At 40.3% G+C, this 16120-nt stretch overlaps 1 protein-coding gene across 3 annotated transcripts in view; it reads left to right on the top strand.

The window, feature by feature from the left end:
- Positions 1 to 16120, top strand: part of slc12a5a (solute carrier family 12 member 5a) — a 261991-nt gene that overhangs the window by 239580 nt on the left and 6291 nt on the right. For 2 of the 3 annotated variants that reach the window (XM_074668575.1, XM_074668592.1), the window contains exons 10-25: positions 63 to 161; positions 2114 to 2171; positions 2275 to 2449; positions 3931 to 4049; positions 4329 to 4427; positions 4521 to 4640; positions 6866 to 6970; positions 7930 to 8098; positions 8692 to 8887; positions 9231 to 9400; positions 9535 to 9666; positions 11789 to 11896; positions 12411 to 12536; positions 14116 to 14345; positions 14587 to 14601; positions 14802 to 14935. In XM_074668575.1, coding sequence (XP_074524676.1) covers positions 63 to 161; positions 2114 to 2171; positions 2275 to 2449; positions 3931 to 4049; positions 4329 to 4427; positions 4521 to 4640; positions 6866 to 6970; positions 7930 to 8098; positions 8692 to 8887; positions 9231 to 9400; positions 9535 to 9666; positions 11789 to 11896; positions 12411 to 12536; positions 14116 to 14345; positions 14587 to 14601; positions 14802 to 14935 — 2055 coding nt within the window. The remainder of the gene's footprint in view (positions 1 to 62; positions 162 to 2113; positions 2172 to 2274; positions 2450 to 3930; positions 4050 to 4328; positions 4428 to 4520; positions 4641 to 6865; positions 6971 to 7929; positions 8099 to 8691; positions 8888 to 9230; positions 9401 to 9534; positions 9667 to 11788; positions 11897 to 12410; positions 12537 to 14115; positions 14346 to 14586; positions 14602 to 14801; positions 14936 to 16120) is intronic. The other variant, XM_074668583.1, reaches the window with a different exon arrangement.

Below are 16120 nucleotides of genomic sequence, written 5' to 3'. Positions count from 1 at the left end.
TCTCTCTGACCTTGTTGTTGTTGTTTGTTTTTTTCAATTTTGCTTCCTGTTTATCTGCTCAGGGATCATGGCTGGCTCCAACCGCTCTGGAGACCTGCGTGATGCCCAGAAGTCAATCCCCATTGGAACCATCGCAGCCATCACCACCACCTCCACTGTCTGTATCCTCTCAATACTGCCACCTGCAGGAAAACAAGACCTACTGCAGAAATGATACACAAAAGCAGATTTTGTTTGGAATAATCAGCTTTTAATGTTGCAGAAATCCGAATTCTATGTTGTTTATATTTAATATTTCAAAGTTTCTCAAATGGATATTCCCTAAAGTTTTGTTTGAAGCTCAGAGATCCTACATCAGAAAATACTGATCCAATATTTACAGGTCTTGAAGAGATATTGTTCCGTCTCTCCTTGCACTTCTGCAAAAGAAAGGCTTTAAAAGGACACATTATAAATGCATTAGGTTACACAGAATGCCTTTGTTGTCAGCTACTTTTCCTTGAATAGAAAAGAGATCTTTGCTGAGTCAGTTGGTGCCACAGCCTTGATATGAGCGTCTTTGTTTTAATTTGAAGTTGTCGCAGTCTTAGCATCTAATGTCTTCTGCTTTAAAAAAAATAACTGAACATGCATAAAAGATGCTAGTTTACTCAGAATACCATAGTTTTCACATTATCAGGAGGAAGACAAATTTAAGTGGTCTGTTTAAAGGGGCTGTGAGGAGTTTGAAAGTGATCTTGAAAAAGTCTCCCTTCTAGAAATATACCTGATCATAATCCACACTTAAAAATGAGATTATCAGACTGGATTGGTTTACGGCATGTCTGAGTTTCTATGACAAAACTGCGCCAGCTGATGAAGATTTGAAGTGAGAAGAGAGATCTATGTCTTTCTGAGCTTGAAAGCAATTTCTGTGATTAATTTTGTAGTGATGGTGGAAAGAGGAGCCTAACTGTCAAACAGAAAAAGGACAGAAGAGCAGAAGAAAGCTTAACCAGAGAGTACACTGCAAAAAAATAAAATCTTATCAAGTCCTTTTTGTCTTATTTTAAGTAAAAAATTATCTTGTTATGCTTGATATAACCCACATTCAACTGGTCAGTCCAGAAAATTTTCTTGTTTCAAGTCATTTAGTGACAAAAATGACGTCTGATTTCCTTGTAACAAGTAAAAAAAAATGCCTATGACACAAGAAAAAATAGCTTGAAATTTGCTTAAAACTAGAATAATGTCTTAATACAAGTAACCTTTCTCTTGTTCCTCTTGTTTCTTTAAATAACTTGAAATAAGACATTTTATGGACGGCTCCTCAACCACTGCACTGCTGCACTACTGACACGTTAGCCTATGGATACGTCATAGCACCAGGCTGCTATTAGCGCTACATATAGCCTGCTATTGACATACAGTCCAAACTTACAATGTTTGCTTGTTGTCACACTTCAAACAACAATGCTACATAACTGCACTAATAAATACCTTACCTCGTTGCATAGTATCAGGAAAAAAAGTGGACTTGAACAAAGAAAATGTGTTCCAAAACAAACACACGCCTGGCCAAAAGTCACATCTTTATGACAGTGTGAGTGAGACTCCTGGCCAGAAGGTGGCGAGGCAGTCCAATTGAAACTGATCCTCCTCATCGCATCTTTAAATTTGATCATTTCCAGCATTGAAGTATCTGATTGGAGCTTCATCATACTGTTCAGGACAGATGTGATGGCAAGCCTCTGGCTGCAGCGATCTCGAAACATCGCCCACATATCTCTAAGTAATCAGCTTGTGCTCCAAACAAATTTGATTAGGACATCTAATCACATCATCGAGCTGCCGATGCAATCGCAACTTAATAAAGCGGACGGATTAGTTACACTACCATTGATCTCTGAGATATTATCCTAAACTAAATCAATGGACCTCTTTTCTCAGTGAGTGCAGATGATTAGCTCATCAGATCTTTCAGTGTATCTCTGAAAGGGAAGGTTCATGGGTTTGGTAATAAAGATCTGTCGATTGGGCAGCAGGGAAATTCATCAGGTGAACGTAAGATTTCTGCTTTCTTTTTGAAGAACAGTTGTGTTTGAAGTGTTTTTCCTGATCCAGACCTGTTCAGACGTGTCCAGTGTGTTTCTGTTTGGCGCCTGCATTGAGGGCGTCGTCCTCAGAGACAAGTAAGACCATCCTCCATAATCCGACAAGTTTCAAAATGAAAATGAGACACTAATGTGACAGGTGTTTTTAACAACAAGTGGCCTTTTCCATTTTCCCCTGAAGGTTTGGAGAAGGAGTCCACGGGAATTTGGTGATCGGTACATTGGCTTGGCCGTCACCATGGGTGATCGTGATTGGCTCCTTCTTCTCCACCTGTGGGGCGGGGCTTCAGAGTCTGACGGGAGCTCCTCGTCTCCTGCAGGCCATCGCCAAGGACGGCATTGTGCCCGCCCTTCGGGTCAGTCTGTTTACTTGTGTGTTTATACTTTCTTTACAGCAAAAACTGATCCTGTGCTGTTTTTTTTTTTTTTTTGAATTCTTTATTTTTAATTTCTGAAAGGCAGACATCAGGACGAAAACTTAAATAGAACTTTAATAGTTCCCTCTGCCATTAAGTCTGTCTTTTCTTTTTTGAGAATAAGGAACTAAGTGTAACATGGGAGAGACAGGGATCATTTATCAACAACACCAGATTCGCGCCCAATTTAGGTGCAGAAGTACTGCGGAGTATAATGGTTTATAAACTGACATGGAGGAGCTAACAACCAGGAGCTAACACATTTTTAAACTAAATATCAGCACTTTCCCGGATGTTAAATGGCTAAATAGCAAGTGGACAAATATTAGGTGGACAGACGTTTTTAGTGGAGAAATCTGGCGTCTTCCCAGAGAGCAATTTAAACACATAACTGTCACTCGATGCTCATGACTGCATTATTCGTGGACACTTACCAGACTGTGACAGACCAGGACTTAAACGTGTTTATAAATGAGAAACCCCCTTAAACCAAAAAGAGCAAAACAGACTGCTGAGTCTGAGATCCGGTTCATAATATAAGAACCAGAAAACTACGTCTTGAGCCCGCAGACGTCGCTGGTGTTTCATTGTAAAGTGTGACCCTGTTAACCAGTGACTCTCGGCCGTTAAGCAATGATACTGTCGGCTGAGAGTCAACAGTTAGCATGGTTGCTATTAACTCCAATACACCGGTTGCTCTGTGACGCTAAAAACTTGAGAGACGATGCCTCTGTTGTAAAGTATCGTTTCTAAAACTGACCTCAGAACAACCGTACATTTTATGCTAACAGGTTGAATTTAGTGTTAGCTAAACCGCTAACTCGTCTGATGATTGGAGCGGTTAAAATGCGTGCGCATCTGAATGATGACGTAGACTGAGAGCGCGAAAAGTAAAACAAAACTACAGTCACAAAAGAGCTAATAAAGGATATATATATAAGGCCACAAATTCCTGGATTTGACATATTTGACCCAGTTAGTCCTCAATTCAACAAAAACGACTTGTTATAGACATAAACAGGTATAAATATCATTAACAATTTTAATCTATTCCTGTATTGTGGGGGGTTTGGGAAGCAACCTAATAGTTTTTTTACAGGCAGAGGTCAATATGCCATACAGGTATTTATCTCTAGCTTTTATATGGGATTTAACATTGTCTAAAAATAAAACAGTTAACTGTAGAGGTATGTCTATTTCAATAATGGATAATAATGGATATTCAACCAACTTTCATTTGTTATTGAAAGATCTCTTTCTCACTTAATGTATTCTGTTGTATGTATTTTGTTTTTCACAAGGATTTTATAGAGTTTAGGGATCATTTCCTTGGATCCTTTGCTGTTTTAACATTTGTATCAAAAGCACAACATAGAGACACCTTTAAAAACCAGTGGTGGTAACTTTATTTTGTTTTGCAGATCTTTGGTCACGGTAAGGCCAACGGAGAGCCCACATGGTCCCTCCTGCTGACGGCGTGTATCTGCGAGAGCGGCATCCTCATCGCCTCCCTTGACGCCGTGGCTCCCATCCTCTCCATGTGAGCAGTGAAACAAACCCTCTAATTTGCTGCCATTTTTGAAGAAGCAGCAGTGGGAGATTTTCAAAGCAGCTCAATCCCCTGCAATTCCTTAAAATAGACAAATGCCAAATTTTACTGGCTCAGGATTTAGCTCATCACTCTGAAGAGCAGGCTGCTTTTCTGCTTTGATACACAGAAATCCCGCTGGATGTGACGGATATTAAGAAAGCACACACATACACGCGGGCGCACACACATCATGCTTTGTGTTTTAAATAGACTTTCTGTGTCCTGCAGGTTTTTCCTGATGTGCTACATGTTTGTGAACCTGGCCTGTGCTCTGCAGACGCTGCTGAGGACGCCGAACTGGAGACCTCGCTTCAAGTTTTACCACTGGTCAGCTCAGCAGAGGAACAGGAGCTAAACTTGTCTTCAAATCTTTCTTCCTGTGGCTGCAGTTTTAACGCCTCTGTCTGTCTGTCCCTGCAGGCTTCTGTCCTTCCTTGGGATGAGCTTGTGTCTCACTCTTATGTTCCTCTGCTCATGGTACTACGCCATCGTCGCCATGGTAATCGCAGGCTCCATCTACAAGTATATCGAGTTCGCAGGGTGAGTGGAGCGCAACCTCAGGAGAGATTGGATTCGCTGGCTGCTTTTAGCTTTTAGCTTTTGCTTGTGTGTGTGTGTGTGTGTGTGTGTGTGTGTGTGTGTGTGTATGTGAGAGTGTAGCTGTATTTTAAGAGTTTTCTGCCTGTAAATTGACACAATCAATCATTCTTGATTGGGCATTCAAAGGGATGTCTGTGTGTTTTTGTCATGTTGGAGTGTGGGGACCTCACAAGCCACCTTTTTTAACAATGTGAGGATCATCTTTACTTTTTGTTAAATAAAACCCTCCTCATAAATATAAATAGATTCTAAGAGCTTAAAGCTTTTTTGGTTCTACGACTCCAGACAATTTCTCTTCTTATCGCTCTGTGTCTCTTCAGAGTCAATTTCCTTTCTACCACTGGTGTTTTGCAGGTTAGCAGAGTATTCAGATGCTGCTTCAGATCATTTCTGGAGTTGTGGAGAGTCTGACTGACTTAAGCTTCTGCCCTGAGGTTGTGATCTTGAGGAAAAAGGGGGGAAGGTTTTTTTAGACATGGCTGTTTGACAGAAATTGTAGAAAGTTGTTCCCTGAGGTGTAAGATGATCATCACACGTTGATGCAGATACTCCTAATTTGGAATTTACACAAAAGATTATTAACTCACATTCTGTCATCAGCAGTTTTCTTCCAATTTGCAACTCCCAACCTCTCTGAACCCATTACAAGTCATAATACACAACACACACATTACAAAGGCCACCAAACAAGTCTTTTTCCTCTCCATCAGTTTTTTCCTCTTTCGTCTCTCTGTTTTATCCTTTAATAATATAGATTATTTTGTAACTCTTTACTGTCAGCAACTCCAACTTTGTTTGGCCCCAAGTGCAACCGCTTTTGAAGCAAGGTAAAGGACATAGAAAAAAAGCAATAAAAATGAAAACAAGAGAGCCGGTCATTTTAAAAAGCTAAAGAAGTAAAAAGCTGAGTGTATCTGCATGTTTATTATAATTTTCCCATTTGTGAACAATAAGAAAATGTTCAGAGTCATCACTGTTAAAGCTGACGGAGCTTTAACACATCCTCACACAGGACTGTGAGAAACCTAGTCTGTCATTAATACACTTAAAGGAGTTAAAGCAGCTCTTAATGACCCTACAAAAAATGATCCCATCATTCAAACCAAAGTGTTCAGAGGATTAAAATTTCACTGCGTCATTACCTCCAGGTGTGCAGTGAGAACATAAATCAGTTGGGAGCAGGTTGTTAAAACTTCTTTTGCAGTAATGTAAAAAATCTCAGAGCAGGTTTCTAAAAGTTTAAACTACAAAAACTGAAACCAAAGCAGGTGATTATGTCTTATTTTTCCTCTAAAACTGTCTCATAAGACTTCATATGAGCCAGATTTACCTGACAAGCCGAGAGAAATGTCTTTTTTCAAGATATTAAAAGACAAAAATGAGTAAAAATCATCCGCCAATTAGAAAAGAAAAGTTTTTTTGTTTTTTTTAATAAGACATTATTCTTATTTTAGGAAACTTTATAATTATTTTCTCAGGTGTCATTTTTGTTTGTTACTATCTTTAATGAGACTTCTTTCCTTTTTTCTTTTTTATTTCTTCTTATCTGTCTTTCCTTTTTTTCTTTCTTTCTTTCAAGGATAACCCCTTGAGATGTGTCGTCTCATTTTTAAGGGGGTCCTTACAACATAAACACAGTTTCTGTAAATTTGACTTATGTCAAGTCTAATAAAACTATTTTTGCTAACAATAAGACATAAATATCTGCTTAGATTTCAATTTTTGGAGTGTGAACCAGCATAAAAATCTTCAGATTAAAGTCAATCTTTGTAACGTTACAATTTGAAGTATCTTACCTTCTGTAGACTTATTTCTCCTCTAAAACTGTCCCATTAGACTTAAAATGAGCCACATTCACCAGAAAGGTCGAGAAAAATGTCTCATTTCAAGATATGAAAATACAAAAATGATACCTGAATTTTTATAAAGTAAAAAAAAGCTGCCAAATGGAAAAGAAAAGTTTTGTTGGTTTTAGTTTGGCCAAATTTGTCTGACTGTTCCATGGCCTACCAGACCCCGTTTATTAAGTGCTGTGATTCCTTGTTGTGAGTGACGTCATGTTGACTTTTATGAAAGATGAGTTCTGACACACAGACCGTATCAGTTTCAGGTGAAGAGTTATGTTGAATGACTGCGATAATAACCGCTGCTTATCTGTGTCACAGTGCGGAGAAAGAGTGGGGTGATGGGATACGTGGTCTGTCTCTGAGCGCTGCTCGTTACGCTCTAATGCGGCTGGAGGAGGGTCCCCCACACACCAAGAACTGGAGGTATGACACACACAGTCACACTAATATATGAATCTTACCCTCCTGAGTAGGGCTGGGACGATATGCTATTCTCGGGATCTGATTCAATTACAATTTTTGGGGTGCCAATTTGGTTTAAATTGAGATTCTTTGATATTTCTGATTTTTGCGACTTTTAGTTTGCTTTTTTAACACCATACCATGTGAAAAAGTTAAATGATGATAATAATTAAGTCTACAGACTATATCAGGAGCCGTATTTTCCCATGAAATGCACATCACATGAGATAGGGATGGGTGCCTTTCATATTTAAAATGATACAGTACTGATGCCGGGTACCTGGCAATTGGTACTGGTACCCAACGGTGCCAATTTTCGTTACTTTTTTTGTATTTATGTGACAAAACTTATCAATTTGTTTAATTTTTTTTTTTTTCAATTTAATATATGTTTTCTTAAATATATAGCCTTGCCGTGCTGTGCTCATGTACAGCATGGAAATTTGCCTACTTCTCACTCCCTCACAGTCACAAGGGTGCATTTAGGTACCTAAACATGGTACCTTTTGATTTTATGAATTTGGTTAGTACCTATAAAAGTACCTAATTCGGTACCCATCCCTAGCTGTAGAGAAGTTAACTTTTTTCCAATCCAGTTTATGAACAAAGACTGAAATGAAGGATTTGAATTTGAAAAAAAAAGTTTTTCTTTTGACAAAGAATCACAATTTTGATATTGCCAGACAAAAAATCCTGATACATCACAAAAATTTTTTTCTTCCATTCTTACTCCTGATTAAAGCTGTCAGACATCCAGCAGTGTTTTTCATTCATACTTACACGATAATCTCACTTTTTCTGCTTTTTTCCCCAACAACAGCTGTCACTTTGAACCCTTCGGTCATTTCTTTCTTCGCAGCTTTGAGCCTCTGAAACTCTCTGTGTTTTGTTTTAAACCTCTCCCTGCCCTGTCTCTCCAGACCTCAGCTGCTCACGCTGGTCAGCACAGATGCCGAGCAGAATGTGGAGCAGCCTCGTCTGCTCTCTCTGACCAACCAGCTGAAGGCGGGCAAAGGTCTGACCATCGTGGGAACGGCTCTCGAGGGAACGTTTCTGGACAACTCTGAGCAGAGCCAGCGTGCTGAGCAGGTAGGGAGCCTGGATAGCTTCTTCATTTCATTCATCCTCAAATTTCTCATATCCTTTCTTTATTATTACAAAAAGAGAGGTATTCAAATCCTTTTTCAAACCCTTTTGCCTGTGGAGAAAACGTGCTTAATAAACTTGGACTCCAGACAAAAAGCATTCTTCACTCACTGAAACTGTTATAATTGAACAAATCTGACACTCAAATGGATTCATCATTCCCTCTGTGACTTTTTAAACCCTGCACCTCTCCTCAGACGTTGCTTACACTTTGTGCATGTAGAATTAGTTCATCTTCTGCAGCCGACTGACAGGAAATCTAAACTGATTTAAAATGCATCAACATGCGTCGCAGTATATCCTCCTTTTTCCTGCAAATTAAAGTCAACCCAAATCTGCAGGTGAAGTCTTTCCAGGCGTATTCAAATCAACGTCAAAATCAAAAGAGCAAAAATGTTGCACTTGGATGCAACAAGAGTCATACGGACGAGTGGAAATGCAATAACTCTCAGCTCCACAGGAAAAATAACTTGTCATAGTCTCTTGGTGAGTTCTCTGCTCCTCGGTGACAGCGTGTTCTCGTCTTGTCTCTCTAGGCGCTGCGTAAACTGATGGAGACGGAGAAGGTGAAGGGTTTCTGTCAAGTGACGGTGTCCTCAAACCTCCGTGATGCCACCTCCCACCTCATCCAGGCCAGCGGGCTGGGAGGACTGAAACATAACGCGGTGCTGGTGTCCTGGCCGCGCAACTGGAAGCAGGCAGACGAGCACCAGACCTGGAGGAACTTCATCGGTGAGTCCCAGGGAAAGCAAATACACCAGTGTTTCGATCCAGCATCTAGCTCTTTAGTGGTGTCCGGAAGATTCTGGGTTCATTTGTTAGATGGACGCACTTTTCTTTAACCATAACCAGCAAGTTTGCTACTTCTTTACTGCTGACTATTTTTGCTTGAAGATGAGATGTTTGTTATGTCACGATGTAACGAATATTCATAATCCAGAAACGTAAACAATCAACATCATGAGCTCTTGTTAAAGGCAAACTCAGCTGATTAACGACATAAGGAAAACCAACCCAAGAGTGACACCTGATGGAGCTAATTCCTCCACCTCTCTCTGAATGTGTCGTCCTGTAGAGTTGGTCAGAGAAACCACGGCTGCGCACTTGGCTCTGCTCGTCCCGAAGAACATCTCAGCCTTCCCGTCCAATGGAGAGCGTTTCACTGAGGGTCACATCGACGTGTGGTGGATTGTTCACGATGGAGGCATGCTGATGCTGCTGCCCTTCCTCCTCCGCCAGCACAAGGTACTGAGAAGCTGTTAATTTTAAACAAGAAAAGACAAAACAAAAAAAATTCAGTTAGAAAAAACCTACTCTCACTTCTTCCTGTCTGATCAAGAAAAGATGCAGGGGTAAAACTGTTTGTTTTTGCTGCTCAGGTTTGGAGGAAATGCAAGATGCGCATCTTCACCGTGGCTCAGATGGACGACAACAGCATCCAGATGAAGAAAGACCTGACCACATTCCTCTATCACCTCCGTATCGACGCCATGGTGGAAGTTGTAGAAATGGTATGGGTTTAGAAAAGTTAGAAAGGACACAGATAAATCCATGAACCCAGCAGTCTCTGTGGAGAAAAGCTTATCGGGTATTCAGGACTGAGCAGCAGTTGCTCCACATTAGGTGCCTTGTTCATCACAGGTTAGGAAACTAAATAAGAAACGTGATTTTTTTTGACACTTTAAATTATTTTGAACCATTTATTAAAGCAGGAATTTCTTCAGCTGCCCTTTAGTTAGCACGGTACAGTCATCTGAAGATCTTATGTTAGGTACTTTTACAATGTGATCCATTTATGTGTTCTTCCTTCTCTTCACAACATCACTACACAACATATGACAAAGTGAATGAGAACAGAACTTGATGTGTTTCTTTAGAAATACAGGGGACAAACAAAAAGGGATCAATATACTATTTTACAGTTCTATAAGTTAATTTAGCAGACACTTTTGTCCAAAGTGTTGTACATCACAAGCAAGTATTTTGACAGAATGGAAAAACTTATTTAGTGCGACAAATTGCTTCAAGTCATTTGGATGCAGGAGCTGCCATTAAGTGCAATTAGATTTTTATTTCCCATGTAGAATCATGTAGCCATGACTAACCACATTCAATCGCAGCAACAATATAGTTCAACCTTTAACAACATTCAATGATCAGTGTTAAACATTCACTAAGAGCTGGGGGACCTTCTGACTCATTCTACCCCTTACAACAAAGAGGAGAAGGCTCAGATTAAGTGCCTAAGTGTTCCCTGAACAGATGAGTCTACAGACATCTCTTAAAGTAGAAAGGGACTCTGTGGATCGTATAGAGTAAGGTAATTCATTCAACCATTTGGGCACAACAGAGGAGAAGAGTCTGGCTAGAGATTCAGAGCCGTGCTGGGCTGGGAGCACCAGGCGTCTTTCACAAGCAGAGTGTAGTGGGCGAGAAGGAGTGTAGACCTGGAAGAGGGACCCCAGTTTGGCAGGTGCAGTTCTTGTCAATGTTTTGTAAGTCAGAAGAAGAGCTTTGAATTTGATTCAAGCTGCCACTGGAAACTTTGTCTTTAAAGAAAAGAAGGAAATCTAGAGACATACATGTTTTTCACCTCTTACAAATTTCCTCAAATTTAGTTCTCTGAAGCCTTATTGAAATCTTTCTGTTGTGTAGGTTTCATGAATGATATCACGATATTCCTCAGTTAATGGGGTACCTGGCTTAAGCCATGTTTGTTATTGCTTTTTTAGCTGCTACACTCAGTATAAAAAAAAATGTTTGTTCGAATGATTCTAATGAAAAAAGCTCATCTCAGTTAAAAGTAATTTTTGACACAAATACAATCTCTAAATCTGAATAAATCTTACACCAGAAAGTGTTTACTTTGATAGTTGTATGCTTCCTAGGAGCCACAATTCTTTCAGCAGCTGGAGGGCCCTGATCAGTGAGACAACTGACAAAAACCCTTTTTTTAATTGACTGTCAACTGAAAGATCATGGCAGCCCTCATATGACTTCTCTTCATGAGAGCTGGGTTTTTAAAATCATGCCTTCAAATGTGTCTATCAAAGAAGACATAAAAACCTTACCTTGAGACGTTATTGAATCTTTATTTCAAATATAGATAATTAAAATCAAGACAAACCAGTTTGGGCTCTTGCAGACTACCTTTACAGCAGCTCATTTGTGAGCTGGAAGAAACATTTTTTTTTCTGAAGGCTGAGCACTATTTTTGGAGAACTTTAAAAAGGTGTCAGTGGTCAGAAGCTGATTCCTTAAATGAGCAGCTTTAATGAAGACTGGTTATCATTATTGCAAATTGTGATGCTCTGCTTGTGCTGCAGACTGTGCTCTAGAGTGATGACACCGTGTCTGTCGCCACAAGGACGGATTTTTGCATCATGTGTTAAAAAACAAACTTTTGCATCGAGGCAGTTTGGGAAACAAACATCCTAACACCATTACACATCTGTGGTAAACCCATACAAGCCTCATTATATCAGTCAGCCTCATGATTTGAGTAAACCCTGCCATACCCATGAGGAGAATATCTGATACAGAGGGACTCAGCAGCTACTTAGAACAATGTTAAAAGAAAAAAACGAAAGATTAATCAGACTGGAATAACAAGGTCTGTGCTTCCCCTCACAGCAAGACAGCGACATCTCAGCCTACACCTACGAGAAGACTCTGGTGATGGAACAACGGTCACAGATGCTGAAACAGATCAACCTGACCAAGAACGAGCGTGAGAGAGAGGTGAGGGAAGTTTGTTTGTGTCAAACTTTTTGCCTTGCAATCAAAGATGCAAACATGACCCTGACACGACTTGACGGGCCAACTTGGCGCGGATCTGCATGATTCTCCTCGACTTCAGTCGACATGACAGATGAGCCCCTCTGGACAAAAGCAGATCTCTGGTTGAATCGGAGCAGTGGGACAGCATATTTAGCCTCTCTGTCAGCGAAGCCACAGAAACGACCACGCTGCTTTTGTTCATGATGGCATTTTGACACCTGGGATAAAAGAGATATTGATCTCCGAGGTATTATTTAATAAATCCTCAACACTTTCTCCTGAACTCTAAGTCTGCCTGGGTCGATGCACATGAGAAGTGCATTAGTTGAAGTCATCACTTAACTTTTATTTCATCACAGTGATATTCAGTGAATAAATGCCTTCTTTAAAACACATTCCTAACCTCGCTGGTGGAAATACAGAGCTGAAATCAAGCCTTACATTCTCTTTATTTGCTGCCTCTGCGTCATCACAGATCCAGAGTATCACTGATTCATCCCGCGGGTCCATCCGCCGCAAGAACCCGGCCGCTGTGACCACTCAGCTGAGTGTGACCGAGGAGCCGCCTGCAGCCAGCAAGGAGGAGAAGCCCGAGGAAGAGGTACAGCCCCACCATGAACCTAAAAGATGAGACGCATGAGCATTAATAGGGTTAGATGAAATAATGATGGAATAGTGAAAAGAAAACCAGGCGTTAGAGTTAAAATAACAAAAAGAGAGCATACTAAAAAATGATTTAAAAAAACTCCCCTCCTTTAATAGATCTAGTCTGCAGCTAGCTAGCTTAGCATTAGCCTCACTGTCACTGATTTTTACTTGAGCTCACGACTTTATCTTCTGTATTCTGTTTGCTTAATCTGTGCAAAAGCAGTGATAAGTTCTGTTTATTGTTTGTTGTTGTGTTTATTGACCGTGCTGAGATCACCTGACTCTCTGCAGGCTGTAGCTTCAGGTTTGCCTGCAGTGAAGCAAGAAATTGATAGATTGATCTCTTACCCGGCAAAAAAGTAATGAAGAATACTTCATAAATGACAGACTATGGCTGTTTTCCAAACCGTATACCACCTACTACATGTGGATGTAGTATGGCGTAGGCACTATATACTGCCTACTGCTTTTGCTTGTAGTATGTAGCATGACTGTTCTGTTAGGTCTGTTTTGTAGTATACTACTCTGGTTTCCAGTTTTGTAAGCGGAGCTACAGATGATTTCTTTTCATTTTTTTTTTTTAAATTTATATATTTTTATCTATTATTTATTTGTATTTTATTTTTTATTTTTATTATTCAAAGTATATAAATATATATTTTTGCCTTTATTATAAATGTACAAAACAATCTATGGGCAGATCTCTGCATTTTAGTTTTTTTGTTAATCATATCACACAGATTTATCATACTTGATTTCTAATCTTACACCAAAAGTTATATTGTAAAATTGATCCGATAGGGGTTTACATTTTTAAAGCTGATGGAAAAACCACTTCTTTATAATCCACATATGGTTTAAAAAGTGAATTAGTGGTTTTTATGGGCTGATGAATTTGTTGAAGTAAACACTTGGTTTAACCACTGGAAGTGACAAGATTTACGGGTGTATCTTTCGCATCACTTCACTTCTATCTCAAAGACCATCTAATGTTAGAGTTGTGTTGTAATTATAATGCTGACTCATTCCAGTAGATGGCAGTAATTTACTAAAACCTGCCACCTGCCTAGACAAACAGCTTTAGCGCCATGTATTGTGGGAAACAGTATGCCAGCTTTTCCAAGTTTTAGCAGACCACCATACTGAATTTCAGCCAGAATAATAGGCACTGCTAGTGTAGTATGCAGTTTGGAAAACAGCCCGTGTCTTTATACAATGATAAGCTGTTGATAAAAAGTAGAACTGTTAAACTGATTGTTAATCTGAGTAAGTTTTTTATCCATGCTGCATGTCAGTTAACTTAATGTGATGAGGGTTAAAGTTTCCTGGCCTAATAACCTTAAACTAACCTCACACTTTCAGACTAAAGCACCAAAGGCTCTTTAACCAGACTTCTCTTCCCTCTCCCTTTCTCAAACACTGTGGCTCTCTGTTACTTGACCTGCATTCCAACATTTCCACCTCAACTGTAACTCTGTCCATGTAATCTACATGTGAATCCACATCCGTCCTCTTTTCCTCTCGTCTCATAGTCAAAGTCGGCCTCTTCCCCTGTCTCCCCCCCTGATCAGGTTCAGCTCATCCACGACAACACCAACCCAGCCAGCCCGGCCACCCCAGCCACCCCGCTGACCCCTGAGGGGGCTCAGAGCCCCGGGGAGCAGGTCCAGATGACATGGACCGAGAAGTGTGACGGTGAGCCAGCCAAGCTGGCAGGTGGGGCCACACCAGAGGGCATCAAAGACATCTTCAGCATGAAGCCGTGAGTGCTCTGAAATGCTCGTTGAACTTTTAACCTGTTGGAAAGGTGAAGCACCTTCTTGTTAGTGACAAAAACAGCCTGGAGCCTCTCCTGTCTGTTTCTCACACATAACGGCAGAGAGGTCTGTCAGGGTCTGTCAAATACTTTCAGAGATTTTTAAGCAGAACTTGGTAAAAGCTTCACTAAAGAAACATCCATAGCTTAGTACTGATCATGATTTTCTCTTCTTGCCATGCTGCAGCGAGTGGGAGAACCTGTAAGTATTGAAGCCTCTCTAAACCTCATCAGTCCATTCATATCTCATAATGATCAACTTGGCCACATGAGCAGATGAGGATGGATTATTGTGTATGAATGAGCATCCGTCACCTCGACAGTCTCTGCATCACAGAGTGCTCTTTACTGTGCTTTAACTCAGCGTATTACTTCATCTGACTCTCCTTTCTCCTTCCACAGGAACCAGTTCAATGTGCGACGTATGCACACAGCACTCCGGCTGAATGAAGTCATTGTCAAGAAGTCCTCAGAGGCCAAGCTAGTGCTCCTCAATATGCCCGGGCCACCCAAGAACCGGACAGGTGACGAGAACTGTATCCTTCAAAAGTGGGTAGAGAGGAGGGTCAATATTTGCCTGTGAGTCATACTGAGAAAGGGATGAAGTAGACTCAACTCACAACACGATATGAGTGGATAAACTGGAAAAAAGAGATGAAAGGAAGGGATGACGTGGCAAAGGGCAGCAGTTCGAAACTAAACTTGTGCTGTCTCTTTTAAGAACAATAGCAGCCGTGGCAAATGGCACTAAACTTTCGAGAAAAAAATCACTTCATTCAACTGTGGTTTGTGATGCATTTGCTTTGCCTTTTTACTGCTGTTCGCTCAGGCTACTTTCATGCTTTTATTGTGAAAGGATATGCTAACTTTTTCTGGATAGTCAAGGTGTAAGAGTCAGTGAAAATAAATACTTATGTGGAGACACTTCATCCAAAAGATTAACTGGTAGTAGAGAGTGGTAAACAAGTTCGTGGAAAGTTTGTGAAAGTAAGAAAGAAAACAAAAAGGGTCAAAACATTTAATTTGGTGCACATTAAATCCCTTAGTCTTAAGCCCAGTTTCCATCAAGCAGTTCAGTTCAAATCGTGTCGACACAACACGCATTTTTCGGCGTTCCCACTGGCTAATCCTGAGACAGACAAAATGCTGGAGGTCTTCAATCGTTGTTCTTTGTTTACTGTGTTGTGTTTTCTTCTTTGTTGGATTTATTAGCAGGGTACACTGTGTCGCGCTGCTATGATGGCGCGCTATTATGTCACTGATGCAGCTGTCGGCATCCAGCTTACACGCCACCTACCACAAGGGGGCACTGTTGGCTGTGGAAACGATAACAGTACCAAGCTTAACCGAGCCAACCTGTACCATACAGTACTTATCTGAACCAGACTGCTTGATGGAAACGGAGCTTAAAAAACAAGTAAAGTTCCCATAATGATTTTTTTTGCCTCAATGTAACCACAGACTTTGAGATACATCAAAATTAGACACTGCCCTCTGCTGTTAGAAAGAAGGTAAAGAAAATCATTTTTCATCCTAACAATTTTAATCCTGTCCTAAATTGTGGACTAGTGACCCCACGCCGCAGGAATTCACCAATAAGCAAATCAAAAAATACAAAACAAATTAAAAAGGCCCAAGATACATTATTTTTAAAATTAGACTACCCATGTGCACGTTTTGTTATATTTCCTAAATTAATGTGCCAAAACTGATACCGGTGA

This window comes from Halichoeres trimaculatus, unplaced genomic scaffold (genome assembly GCF_033239565.1).
Source record: "Halichoeres trimaculatus isolate MK-OKI-2021-1 unplaced genomic scaffold, fHalTri1.1 fHalTri1_scaffold_1, whole genome shotgun sequence".
NCBI lineage: Eukaryota > Metazoa > Chordata > Actinopteri > Labriformes > Labridae > Halichoeres > Halichoeres trimaculatus.
Note: the sequence above shows the minus strand (reverse complement) of the source record. Positions and strands in the feature narration are given on the sequence as shown.